The sequence below is a fragment of the Musa acuminata genome, chromosome BXJ1-4 (genome assembly GCF_036884655.1).
Source record: "Musa acuminata AAA Group cultivar baxijiao chromosome BXJ1-4, Cavendish_Baxijiao_AAA, whole genome shotgun sequence".
Lineage (NCBI taxonomy): Eukaryota > Viridiplantae > Streptophyta > Magnoliopsida > Zingiberales > Musaceae > Musa > Musa acuminata.
Window position 1 is genome coordinate 43,642,004 of NC_088330.1, and position 13,650 is coordinate 43,655,653.

At 39.6% G+C, this 13,650-nt stretch overlaps 1 protein-coding gene across 3 annotated transcripts in view; it reads right to left on the reverse strand.

The window, feature by feature from the left end:
- LOC103982227 (phospholipid-transporting ATPase 2) overlaps positions 1 to 13,650 on the reverse strand; it is a 42,032-nt gene that overhangs the window by 9,386 nt on the left and 18,996 nt on the right. For all 3 annotated transcript variants that reach the window (XM_065180236.1, XM_065180237.1, XM_065180238.1), the window contains 9 exons: positions 13,498 to 13,594; positions 13,303 to 13,412; positions 12,851 to 13,015; positions 11,854 to 12,008; positions 11,698 to 11,778; positions 11,442 to 11,562; positions 10,669 to 10,775; positions 5,601 to 5,732; positions 3,036 to 3,189 (listed from right to left, as the gene is read on the reverse strand). In XM_065180236.1, coding sequence (XP_065036308.1) covers positions 3,036 to 3,189; positions 5,601 to 5,732; positions 10,669 to 10,775; positions 11,442 to 11,562; positions 11,698 to 11,778; positions 11,854 to 12,008; positions 12,851 to 13,015; positions 13,303 to 13,412; positions 13,498 to 13,594 — 1,122 coding nt within the window. The remainder of the gene's footprint in view (positions 1 to 3,035; positions 3,190 to 5,600; positions 5,733 to 10,668; positions 10,776 to 11,441; positions 11,563 to 11,697; positions 11,779 to 11,853; positions 12,009 to 12,850; positions 13,016 to 13,302; positions 13,413 to 13,497; positions 13,595 to 13,650) is intronic.

Genomic DNA, 13,650 nt, shown 5'->3' on the forward strand with positions numbered 1-13,650 from the left:
TCCTTCACATGACGAAGAGAAAGTTTCAATGCTCCATGGCGCCGAGTCTCGGTCGCCTTGGGATGGCCACGAACATTCCATCGTCCGCATACAAGCCCATGCATGAGTACCAAATTCTTCGAGTTAGCAATTCCCCTCACCTTTGTGAGCTTTGCATAACTCTTTTGGTCGTTGAACAACTCATTCCACCTTGGATGGTCTCATTCTTGCCAAGCGCCTCGCTTGCCTAGAGCACCATCAAGTATAGTTGTCAACGTTGAGCCGTAGCTCAAACTCAGCCATCCCAGCCTTTGTGCGCTCCGCATTCAACCAAGCTTGCCTGTTCTCGTGGTGCCTCTTGCGCGAAGGGTTGGCCATTCCTCTGAATGCCAATCTCGGATGCTCGCTCCTCTGAGCGACTCTTTTCCCTACATCTCCATGCCCGTTTTCCCTCAAACGGTCGCGCGTGTGCTGACTGCCCTCAACGCAGCCCCGCTAGGTCCCCCACGTTTGCATGTCAAGTGTTTCTATGAGTGCTTGTCCCGCTCTGATACCATAATGTCACGACCTTAGCTGGTTTTGCCTAAGGCGTGCGGCACCCTCGCGCGTCCGTCCGCAAAGGTCAGCCTCCCCGAAGCCTCCCATTGTCCCTTAGGACCAACAAAAGAGAGAACGGGTTAAAAAGAATGCCTCAATCGGGATCCACAAGCAAACATGTCCGAAAAACACTTCATAGACAATGCAAATTACAAACAGACTTTACAAGCTCTGAACAGTTGCACAACAAAGGGTAAAATGGTCCATTACAGACCGAAAAGCTCTCGCTCGTGTCCACTTGACACAACCTTTATTTACAAGCCTAAAAAGGCCACCAACCCAACTAACATGGGACTATTTAGCCTTCGGCCGCCCCTCTATCTGTTGTACAAGGCATGAACATGCCAAAAGACAACGGACAGACATAAGCATTACATCCAACATCTTGTTTAGAAGTTTGTCCGTTACAGGGCGGTACATACCGGTTCGATATGCTACCGGTATGCGGACCGCCCGCTACCGGGCGGTACGTTCAGAAAAACCCCGTATCGGACGATACGGGGTAATATCGGGCGGTAACGGTCGAAATTTCGACTGTTACTGCCCGGCACAACTCGGTAACGGTCGAAATCGACCGTTACCGCACTGTAGCAGTGCTACAGTGATCCAACGGTCAATTTGACCGTTAGAGCCCTTTCTCATTCTATTTAAGCCATTCTTCTCTCCCCTATTTAAGCTAAAGGGGAAGGTAGCAGCATCAGTTGCATCGTTGGAAAGAATTGAGTCGGGCGACGAAACACCTTCACAATCACAGTCTCTTTCTCGCTCGGTCCAGAGACATAACAGCAACACGGACAGCAGTGCCTCGGCAGATGATGCCAATGATGCCGGGCAGTCGTTGGTCTCGTCTACACAACTTGAGGGTGGTGAATGGACTGAGGAGCAATATTTTACGCATGCCACTCAAGATTCAGATCATGGAACTCGACAAGGTACTTGTCAAGTTTATGCGCGGAAGGGGAAGGGGAAGGCAGTGGATGAATATGAACAAATGCGACAGAGCATACATGATATAGACATAGAAAGAGGCTTATCGTATTCACAGCCATATCGTATTATGGAGAATCATACGGGCAACAACAGTATGGTGATAGTTGGTCATCCTTCTCTGAACAACAGTATAATATAGAACAGCAGATCAATAGCGAAAGTAGAAGCTCTGACATTCACCAATATATGCCTCAAGAGTTGCCTCGGACAAATATGATTCATGACGATCAGTCTACAATCAGCACCACATTGATGCATCAATGACATACGGTGTATCCATACACTATGTCATGGGATCAATTTCATGATTGGGTCCAACAAACGTATTATATTGATATGTAGATGTATCGGATCGAAGACCCCGATCCACCACCCGTGGAGCCCCGTCGTTCGTTTTGGTGGTAGAATCAAGTAATCAACAATCAGGTATATCTACATATGTGATTATTTAATTCATTTAAATTTTAGAGTTTATATTGTAACAAAATAGTCTAACAATTCAATTGATTTTTCTGTAGATATTTCAATCTATAACGGGCTAAAATACGAACCTCAAACAAGACTACCTCAAAGTCAGAAAAAGATATGTGATACTATTCTTACCTAATTTACATTGATTTTGCTAAACTTATACTATTACTATATTTATTTGTAACTTGAAAACCCTATCCTAACTTTTTTTTTTAATTTTCAGGTATTTTCGGAGGGTTAAATCTGTGAAATCAGGTGTACCGCTCGGTACACCTGGGTGTACCGCTCGATACACCGTACCGTACCATACCGAGACCAGGTTAAAACGCTGATATGGTACGGTAATGCGAACCTTGGTTTATCCTATCACCAATCTTAGCAAATCATCTAATCCTGGAAACAAAAATCCTACAATTTTAAGCATGACTTACTAAAAATCAAACCCAATAGTTTGTCCTTTCTCTTCTGAAAGTTGATCTAAGGCTACACCAACTCTTCAGCCCATAATATGTAACAACACTCCAATAGTCAAATCCTAGTTCTGTGCTGATATTTCCTTGGAACATCAATGTTTATAACTCTCTGGATCAGAAACTCATATTGACCTTACAGTCAAGAACCAAGGCCAGATCATACCCATTTTTGCACCAATGGTACCTTTTAAGTTCCTGTGATGGGTTCAAAATTTCCCATGGTAATATTTAACTGAAATTTCCATGATAATAGTTCATATCTTCCATAAATAGCTGTCAAATAATACTTCAAGAAAAGTGTAGGATGAGTCATATGAAAACCATGATCATTAGTTTACAATTATTCTCTTGTGAACAATGAGGAAGAGAGATACTTAAACTAGCTACTCAATTCCAGTGCTATAATTATTCTCATGCTATTAGTGATGAAGAGAGATGATTTCATGAACAAGCAAAATACATGTACTCAGTTACACTATCAGCAAATTACCAAAATACCTAAAGAGAGTCAAACCAGCTACTCACTTCCGATGCTATAGTCAGCTGCCCTTGCAGCTTGCAAGCCTTCCCGTCCACTAATCCCAACACCAATATCAGCCTGCTGTATCATCCTGACATCATTTCCACCATCGCCAATTGCCAAAGTTCGGTAATCACATGACTTTAGAAGCTCGACAAGCTGCAAAAAAAAAACACAAATGTTTACTTTACATTATAAATTGACAATCAATAAAACAGTAAGTCACTTGTACATCACAGACACTAAAGTAAACCACTATTGCATAAAATCCAAGCATGACAATTTCGACCACTGTGAACAGACGTATCCACTTTTTTATAGTTTCTTCAAAGAAACTCCAACATAATCTGAAAACATTCATCTTGCAGACTGAGCCCCTAACTATGCCCTGAATTAGCTTAAAACCGAACCAGAAATTAATTGCAAACCAATGACAGGTTTTTAGCAAAACATCATCTACATCTCTGTAGCTTTCAGAATAAACTTAATATATCTTGAGTTTCTTTAAAATAATGAATAGAATGGAGTCAAGTTTTTATGACTGGAATACAGCAACTAGATAACAACCTGAATATCTAGAAGCTACATTGATGTGATAATAGATATGCACAACAAAGTTGTCACTACTGTTAAGCTTGTCATCCTCCAAGTTCCCTAAATGAATCCAATTTGTCATTTTCACCTTGGCTATGAATGAACTTACTAGTCATATTTGGAATATCCTTGGTGTATGCTATTAAGTTGATTGATGAGAATTTAAATGGAATAACTCTACGCTTGAGAAATAGTGATAGATGCCAGAAACTAAAATTTTTAGGCTGAGAAGAACTAGAACAGAATACACAATGTATCACTTTAGTCATGCCAATAGAAAAACCACAGGTATAAAAATATGCAGCCAAGTTCCTAAAGTTAAAAGCTTTATATATCTTGTATTTATTATTGGGCAGGAGGAGATTAATGACATTGTTCATCACATTGGAAATGGGATAGACAAAGTGAAGTGGGACAGTAATTTTATCTGATTATCACATGCACCTTAGATTAAAAACATATATATCATAATTGCATAGTTGGTCATGCTTAAGAGTCAATCTTATGCAACTAAAGAAAAAACAAAAATAAGTTAGTGTTGTTGAGATTAGGATGTTGAAATGGAAATGGTATGAACTTATCAATGGATAACTGTCAATTAGGATCAGTGATGTAAGGAAATGTAGACGGAGATCCAAGAAAACTTTATCAAAAATTAATAAGATATTTGACTGCTATTGTTTTGACTAGTGATACCCCAAACAAAGCTGAATCGAGGAAGAAGATCCATCGAACCAATCCCAAATTTTTTGAACATTATGGACTGTTGTTGTTCTTGTTATTGGTGTATTGGATCTAGACATTTAATCAAACTAGACTTGACTCTTCTTGAAAACCTGCTGTTGTACCATGCTAGTGTATCAGAAAACAGCAGAATCATCGAAGATATAGCAAGGAAAATAAGCAACAAAGTAACTGAAAAAAAGGGCCAAAGAGATGACAAAATGTAAGAGAAGTAAAAGAATATATGATGCTGATAATTAGATCAATCAGAAAAACTTGTGCGTCAGTTCATTATAAAAGGGGATAGTAACTGTTAGATTTATAAGATGATAATGGTTCTATTCTGGACAGTCAATTCTGTATCAGTTTACATAGGTATAGTAAGCCAAATATGATGAATTCTGCCCCGTTAAAATTTTCCAATGAAAGAAATTATACAAATCCATTAGACACCCATACCGAGATATATATTATACAATTATAGTGCACATCAATGCTACCGAATTATGATTCCTGTCAATGAACTATTCAAGGGAACTCCAAGACTTCCAAGTCTAGAGGGCCCCATGAACTTTTGGATCTAAAACCATCATCATCAATTTCACATGCCAAATATGACATAGTTAAAAACATAACTATTTTTCTTGTAGAATTGCATTCTGATCCACAGTACTATTGCACCTTAGATCATTGTGAGACACCGAAGCATATCAATGAAATTCGGGGGTTAAATTTCATCATTAGTGTTCAATTTTATAGATGAAAATAAACAAAGAATATTAAATCCATGTTACGCACACCTATAAAAGCAATTCAAGAAGTTCTCAAAACACCATTCATGAAGCTGTCTGAACATAATAGTGAAATTTTCAGTGCTTTAGTTGAATTAATTTGGATTCTCCATATTTTCAGCTTTCATATATTACTAAATGTTCAGATTTGCGTTAGCTAGTCGTTCAGCTTGTATTGCATAACAACAACAAAATGTTCCTACCTTCCGTGCTTTTGTCTAACAACCATAGGAAAGAACTATTAATACTGATTTACAAAACAATTTTATCAGAAACACATGTTTCAAAAATAATGCAGAACCATTAAATCAGATAATGCAACTCTTCTTAAAAACAATAGTGCAATCAAAACTATATCAATCATAGCAGGATGAATACATATATGACAATGATTCAGCAATATTGGTAAATAGCAACTGATGAACAATGGAATCGCTTGTCAGTAATACTAGAAAAAATTACCTGAGCCTTTTGGGAAGGTGTCACACGACAGCAGATAGCGGTTCTCGAGAGGATTGCCAACTCGGTGAACACAGCTCTATATTGTTTCAAAATTATTTCAAGGGCCCAACCATCCACAACAAATGCCAAATCCTATTTTAAGTTAGGAAGTAAATTAGATAACATTTTCTATAATAAGAAATTCAAATATTAAATGAACACACTGCATTTTACATTATCAGTTCATTGGAAACTGAAACAAATAAAAATGACACCAACATCAAGATTATAATTATTGAGGTTCTAATCTATAAATATAAACTGGATCTGCAAACAAAGCAGATCTTTGCAATACAAGAGGACTTACAACAAAAACCGTATTATCACGGACAAAACTGTAAACATGGTGTCAACCAATACAACACATAGGAGCTACCAGGGTAGCACATGACTGGAAGGGCCTTTGGGATATTGTCTAGGGCTAGTTTGCTACGTTGTTCCACAACTGTGTCATGTGGGCACTAGCAGAGACTTTGATTTGTGACGAACCGTCTTGAACCTTTTGTCGTGCGATCGTTTAGAGCTTGCGAAGTCCAAGTTTATAATTTGCACTGCTTATAAAGTGTTTGCTGAAATGGCTACTTATGGATCCTGAGTTAAACGTTTTTTCTAACCCGTCTTTTCTTTTGTAGATCCTTAAAGGAACATAAGAGGTTTCCGGGAGGTCAACCCTTTGCGTACGAACACGCAAAGGTGTTACATGACTTAGGCAAAACTAGCTCAGTCCGTGACAGATGACATTAGAGCGGGACAAGCATACTTAGAAACACTTGACATGCAAGCATCGAGGACCTAGCGAGGCTACGTTGAGGCCAACCAATACGTGCAACCGTTTGGGGAAAACAAGTGTTAAGGTGTAGGGAAAAGAGTCACTCAGAGGAGCGGGCATATGAGATTCGCTTTCAAAGGAATGACCAACCCTTTGTGCAAGAGGCACCACGAAGACAAGCAAGCTGGGAAGAATGCATAGCGCACAAAGGATGGGGTGACTGAGTTTGAGCTACAGCTCGACGTTGGCAACCAAACTTGACGGTGCTCAAAGGCAAGCGGGGTGCTTGGCAAAGGATGAGGTCGTACAATATGAGATGAGTTGCTCAACGAGTGAAAGAGTTATGCAAAGCTCATAGAGGTGAGGGGAATTGCTAACTCGAAGAATTCGGTACTCATGCAAGGGCTTGTATGCGGACGATGAATTATCTGCGACCATCCCAAGGTGACCGAAACTCAGTGCCATGGAGTATTGAAACTTTCTCCTCGGCATGAGAATGATACATTCGTAAGAAGTTGAAGTGTGCAGCAAGTTCAACATGTCGCTAGGCCTTGAGGGGTGCAATGAGAGCTGTATTGGCAAAGAGTCACAATCTAGCAAATGCGTTTACGAGGGTAGAACAATGCATAGTTTGTTTAGCAAGGTGGAGTAACTTGGGTGGAACTTCGTGAAGTGCCTAAGCCGCATAAAGGGAGTCGACGTAGAAGACGGAACATAGAGTAGAAGCATGAAGCTTTCCTTGGACAGAGATAAAGGACATGAACTCTTATAAAGGCAAGAGTGAGATCATGTCATTTCATGGATCTCTCATTTTGATGGCGCGAACTCAACCTGCACGGTGCCAAAGTCGAAGGGAGCTTCGAGGCACATGCACTTTATCTTGAAAAAAAAAGACAATTGATAGAGGAACTAAGATGACGCAACTTGCGAAGGTGAAGTTTGGGTCAGAAGACCTTTGCATGGGATAAGAGGACGCAAAGGCGGGTACTATTGAAGAAAATGTCATAGTGCTTTCATTCGAGTTGCTGTGAAGGAAGAGGTGCGCAACGGAGATTGTGGTGGGGGGTAGAGGCCCAGGATTCAAACAATAGCGACCAACTTCAGCGAAGTCGGTGGACTTTGGGAGCGACTAAGCGATGGACTATCCTAGAGTTGTGCTTCGTTTGGGTATATGACCTAAAAGCGAATAGACAAAGGCCGATTGCCAAAAGAGCAAACACAATTGGCGATGGCAGAGGCTCTACGATGTGCTGGTAGAGGAGCCATATGGAGAGATCGCAGTCCAAGTTCATCCCACAACGATTAGAATACAATGGAGAGTCGTCTGGAGGCGACATAGTGTAGTGGATCATGGTGGAACAATTCGAGGCAATACGACACACGCGAGAGAAGTCCCGCAAGGGACTTGATCATGCAGAGGTATGATCAGGAGCTATTGGGAGCTCTACTTCGGTGAACAACACGACAGCAAGAAGAGTTTTGGATTTAAGGATTGAATGTCATGGTACTACATGGGCGGGTCATCCGTGCGTGTATCAAATTTTGCATCGGATGAAAGCCTTGGTCATCATTATATGGGGGCTATATACCACCGAGAGAGAATTTCGAGTGCAAGTACCAGTGAGTCTCATGGGGAGGACTTAATCATATAGAGGTATAATCGGAGTAGTTGGAGAGTTGGATTGCTCAAAAGCTCATATTTACTTAAGAGAGCCCGACAAGTTAAAGGACAAAACCGAGTAAGCGAACGTTACTACCAAGGAAGCTAAGGAGAACAAAATCGACAGGAGCCTTGTAACTTGATGGCGAAGGCCATGCATGGGAGTTGCAGTATGTTTTTCCACAGAGGTGTTGAAGCAAGTGGTCAAAAAGAGTGAAGAAGCGACAACAAGTCCAGAGGGACTCAGCTACCCAAAAAAACCAAGCGTCGATTAAAATAAAAGTGGACTTGAAGGAGTGCTACATAGGCAGATCTATCAATCACGAGGAAAGAGATATAGATACTAGGTGACGGATAGTAGGGCCATGGGAATGGTAGCACCATGGTACTGCAGAGGAGGGACTTCTGTGGAGTCATCGATCTCTTGCTCTCATGGAGGGAGAGCGTTTGGTCGTGAAAAGGGCCAAGGAGGTAGAGAATGTCGAGGCAAACTCCAAGTACCAAGACAAGGCTGAAGGGCAGAGGCCAGAGAACTATGTAAGACTAGTGTCAACGGGCTTCACATCAAAATAGCCAAAAATAGAGGACTTAAGGTTGATGTAGGAGTGCTTGACCAAGGAACGAAATAGGCAGTACACGGTGTTGTAACTTTTCTACTCAGAAGAGTAGGCAACAGAGATGATAGAGAAGACGGTACAATCCTAGAGGCGACAAAAACTATTAGAGATTTATTCTAAGTCGGGATAAAACTTTGCTCTTTTCGGGCAAAACTTCTTGCATTCCAAAAACTCGATGACAATAAAAAGACAAATCATAATAACTAACTCAATGCAAGGAGTGCAAACACCTCGAGTGCTTTAGAAGTGTGAACAAAGAGCAGACGAAGGCTAGTAACTAGCTCGATGCATAGAGTACAACCCTCGAGGAAACGGGCGAAGTCGAGTAACCTTTATTATCCAACTCTTAATAGAATGGGCGAAACTAAGTACCCTAGTTTTCTTATTTATCCAGCATAAGAGCTCTACATAGATTCAAGGACCCTTCGAAGAATCTCAGCAGAAGACAACCGTTGTCAAATCCTCACTAATGGTGATCGGTGCTATTGAGAGTAGACTATATACTTTATTTCCCAATAGAATGTCAATCAAAAATCGAGGTGATGCAAACCTATTTGGAGGCGATAGCTAAGTAGAAAAGGAATCGATGGGCAAATTTTATAGAGGAAAGATCCCAAAACCTTTAAAGTTTACGAGGCGATGTTAATTAAAGCTCTCACAGACATCCACCCAGCTCAAGTGGCATAAAACATTTGAGAAACTAGCACATAACAAGGAAGATCTTCTCCTTCATCTAAAGGATCCCTAGGAACCAAAAGAATCAGCATAACTCAGCCGACCCCACACTAGAGACAGAGACTCAGAATCATTGGCGAGTTGAAGCAGTGTGGCAGATCAAAGGTCGACTACTCAACAACAGAGACAAACTACAGCTGGGTGCGAAGAGGCATGTTGCAATTAAAGCACAAGATCAAAGATTCAATAAAGGCGAGGAGATGCATCGTTCGTAAAGGCTTCGACGAGAACGTCGAAGGAATAAGTGGGGGAGAATGCCACAGACAAACCTGTAAACGAGGTGCTTGATGTAATGCTCATGTATGTTCATATCTTTCAATTTTGTTCATGTTTTACATAGAATATAGAGGGCTTGCAGTAGGCTTGGCAGCCCCAATTTAGTTCATTTTTATGACCGTTTTAGGCTTGTAAACACAAGTTGTCTACAGTCATCGAACAGAGACAAAACTGCCCAAGAATAGGTCATCAAAGCAATCATTTTTAGGGGTTTTCTAGATCCACAGATTGGTGAGGAGTGACAACCAGTATAGCAACCAGGAGCTACTCGGGTGACACATGGCATGGGCCTCTGGGGCATTGTCTAGGACTGGTTTGTTGTGTTGTTTCATAGTAATGTCATGTGGGCACTAGCAAGGAGTTTGATTTGTGATGGACTGTCTTGAACCCTTTGTCGTGCAACCGTTCAGAGCTTACGAAGTCCATGTTTATAATTTGCATTGCCTATAAAGTGTTTGCTGAAATGACTATTTGTGGATCCTGAGTTAAATGCTTTCTCTAACCCGTCTTTTCTTTTGTAGATCCTTCAAGGACCAATAAGAGGTTTCGGGAAGGCTGACCCTTTACGAACGAACACGCAAGGGTACTGCACGACTTAGGCAAAACCAGCTCAGTCCGTGACAATATGGTCCCAACTATTTCAGGCATCTATATAGATGTTGATGCAACATAACTGGCCAAACAAAGAACAATTGGTCGAAGACGAGAACCACACATCTCAAAGGGGGACCCAGAATTTGCTATGGTGGACCATAATTATGATAGCATAAAGAAAAATCTTTTGATGACTATAGTAGTATATTAATAATTTTAATGATTAATTGTATACAATCTAATTAAATTATTTGTTCTGCTTTTAGCAGCAAAAGACTCTAAAGAAGACACAATGAAGTTGAAGTATTGTATTAAAATTAATAACTAACGGAATCCAGGGATCACATAGTATACAAGAAAAAGGTCACCAAGAAATACCTTAGGCTCTGAAGAGGTTATCCTCATTGTGAGTAACACTCTCTCTAAGCTTCTGAGTACTTCATCTTCAGTTTTACCATTGATAAACAGAAGTTGTCCTTTGGGTTCTGAGAAGAGATAAAAAAGTATTTATTAATGAGAATTCAAATCAAAATACAAATAATGTGAAATCTACAACCATCAAACATTCACCAGACATGGAATACTCAAAAGTCAGAACAACAAGACCTTTAACTTTATCATGATGTAGAAGAGACAAGGTCCATCTAGAAAATAATTAAATCTTCAGGTGATGCAAGTAAAACTACACTAAATCTTCAGGTGATGCAACTAAAACTACAATCCATGCCCAAACTAGTGTGCAGCCAAGGTCAGAGTAGACCTGAAATTGGCCTGGGATCAGTCTAATTAACATACTACAATGGGTAAGTCAATTCCTGATCGGTTGTCAACCCTGTCCATATCAGGTCATGGGTCCGAGTTAATTTGGATAGGACTGCTTAGCTAAGAATAAGTTTGTTGTTTTAATTTATAAGTTTTGACCAACTAGAATCTAAATTGTCGGTATGATGCAACAGCTAGTCTGCTTTAATGTATGAACAACCAAGAGCATATGAAGTTTGGTACCCAAAAAATCATTTTTAAGCTTCATCTGCAAACTGAAAAAGAAAAGAAATACAAAGATACATAAAAAGGGCCGAAGTTAGTCAGGGTAAATAGTTTACTCTCCTTTATTTTCACACATAAACTAGATGAGAAAAAATTATATGTACCTGAAGAAATGAAGTTGCAAAGAAGAGCGATTTGGATGGCTGTATTTTGTTTGTCACCAGTTAACATCCAAAAGTTGATTCCTGCCTGCCTTAGTGTTTCAATAGTTTCTGGTACACCATCCTATCATATTAGAAAAAACATAGTTATCGACAAAGGTTACCAACATACAGGAAAGAATATTTAACATTGGGCACCAAAATAAATACAATCAAAATACAGGTAAGAATATTTCAGGCATGATACAGATTTTTATACCTGAAGCCGGTCTTCAATAGCAGTAACACCAATAATCTCAAGGTCATGCTCTAATATTTGGCAAACCTCAGCCAGCTTCCACTAAACAAAGAGAAAGGCTTAAGTATCAGCTTCTTGAGTTTCCATCTAATGAAAGCTTAACATGTTGTAACCTACCTCCCTATCGACTAATGTACTTCTCGCCTGCTTAAATGCATGTGACCATTCATTGTACTCATCGTCTTTTAACTCACGCCAGCCCAAGCATAGAGTACGCAAACCCAATTGAGCATATTGCTCCACAGCATCAACAAAGGGTCTTATTTGCTGCCCTGAATAGAGTTAAATTATTGTAATAAACACAAATATAAGGTGTAGTATTATAAAGTAATGCAGTGCTTTTAAAAAGTCTGTTTTCTGAACTATAACTAAAAAGGAATTAAGAAGAGGAATCAAACAACAAGAGATGCCACCCATCAAGTAGCAACGGTGCCTGCACCATATGAAAGGTTTCTTATAAGCCAACATGAGAAGAGCCTCGCATGATGTGTTATTAACAATGGAAAATGTTTTGCATTATCACTGAAAAACAAAGGTTCCTATTCAAACATGGAGACCAAAATTGGTATATAGTTCAAGTATTAAAGGTCATCCAGAAAATCCATATGAAAATTTTGAATAAACAGAAAATGAGTGGGAAAAAGTGTATAACTTATACTAGAGGTGATGCTAGAAATATCAATTTTGAACTAAATAGAATTGAGGAGCAAAGATTCAACAATGAATGGTCATGTAGCTCAAGTCCTCTGGGCTACTAGAATTCAGATGCTCTGTTTCTTGAAGTCAGACACTCCAGCTCCTAGAAAAGGTTTGTTGAAAAAGTCCAAATAGTTCTAGAATTCAGATACACTTTTAATGATAGAGTATTTATCCCACATGAGATACACAAAATCCTTCTGAGAATTCAAAACTAGGATTTTACATGTCAAAGCAAATAAACATTCCGCAAAATTATCAATAAGCAATCTGGTGATAACACATGAAATCTTTAACCAGAATCTCAAGCCACATGCCAGGAAATAACATTATACTTCAATAGAAAGTAGGAATGAGATAAAAATTTGATGGTTAGTAGCATTCCATGTATGGCAAACCATGGCCAAAACTGTATTACCAGCATAGGCACAAGGCAGAATCGCTTCATCAGCGCCTTTGGATAAGAGGAGGATCTTTCCATCTTGACAGTCTTTAACAACCACTGACATTCTTTTACGATCAGAAGTAAACTCCAGAATATCTAGTATCTCATACTGGATTAGTGATCCATTTAAATTTATCTCTGCAAGTACAGCAAATCAACAAAGCAATAGTTACTCAAAACTGCAAGCCCCTTCATTAAATGAACAAAAACTGGGATAGATTACAAAACCAAGATGAATGTAAAACAATTTAACTGGAGAAGCATCTGGTGCATAATATTTGACAAGAAAAGGGGGGCAACTGAAAGTTAGCACATTCAGAAAAACAATCATACACCAGACACATCATCAGTCCAAATATCATTTATATTATCATATCTGCCCTGACATGGTCATGCATAAACCTTTCTAAGTGGGAATACCCTACCAAGACTACTGCCATTTTTGCAGATTAGCACCATATGCAATCGAGCAGCAGCATTAACAAGTGCATCTTCATCTTGTGATTGTGCTTTATATGAGATGGTTCCACTCTTGCTGCACACCGAGACAGGTTAAAAACTTTAAGGTATAAAAGATCATCATTCAAGCATCAAAACAATTGAAGCATGGGAAAAACTACCTTCTAATAGGGATAACTGTATTGCAAACTGTCATGATTGTGACAAATCTGATTACATCAGCAACATTATTGGCAACAGCATTCAACAGTCGGACATCTATCTAGAGAGAAACAGAGTGGTCAGATACCATAATCAGTATAATTTTCCATAAA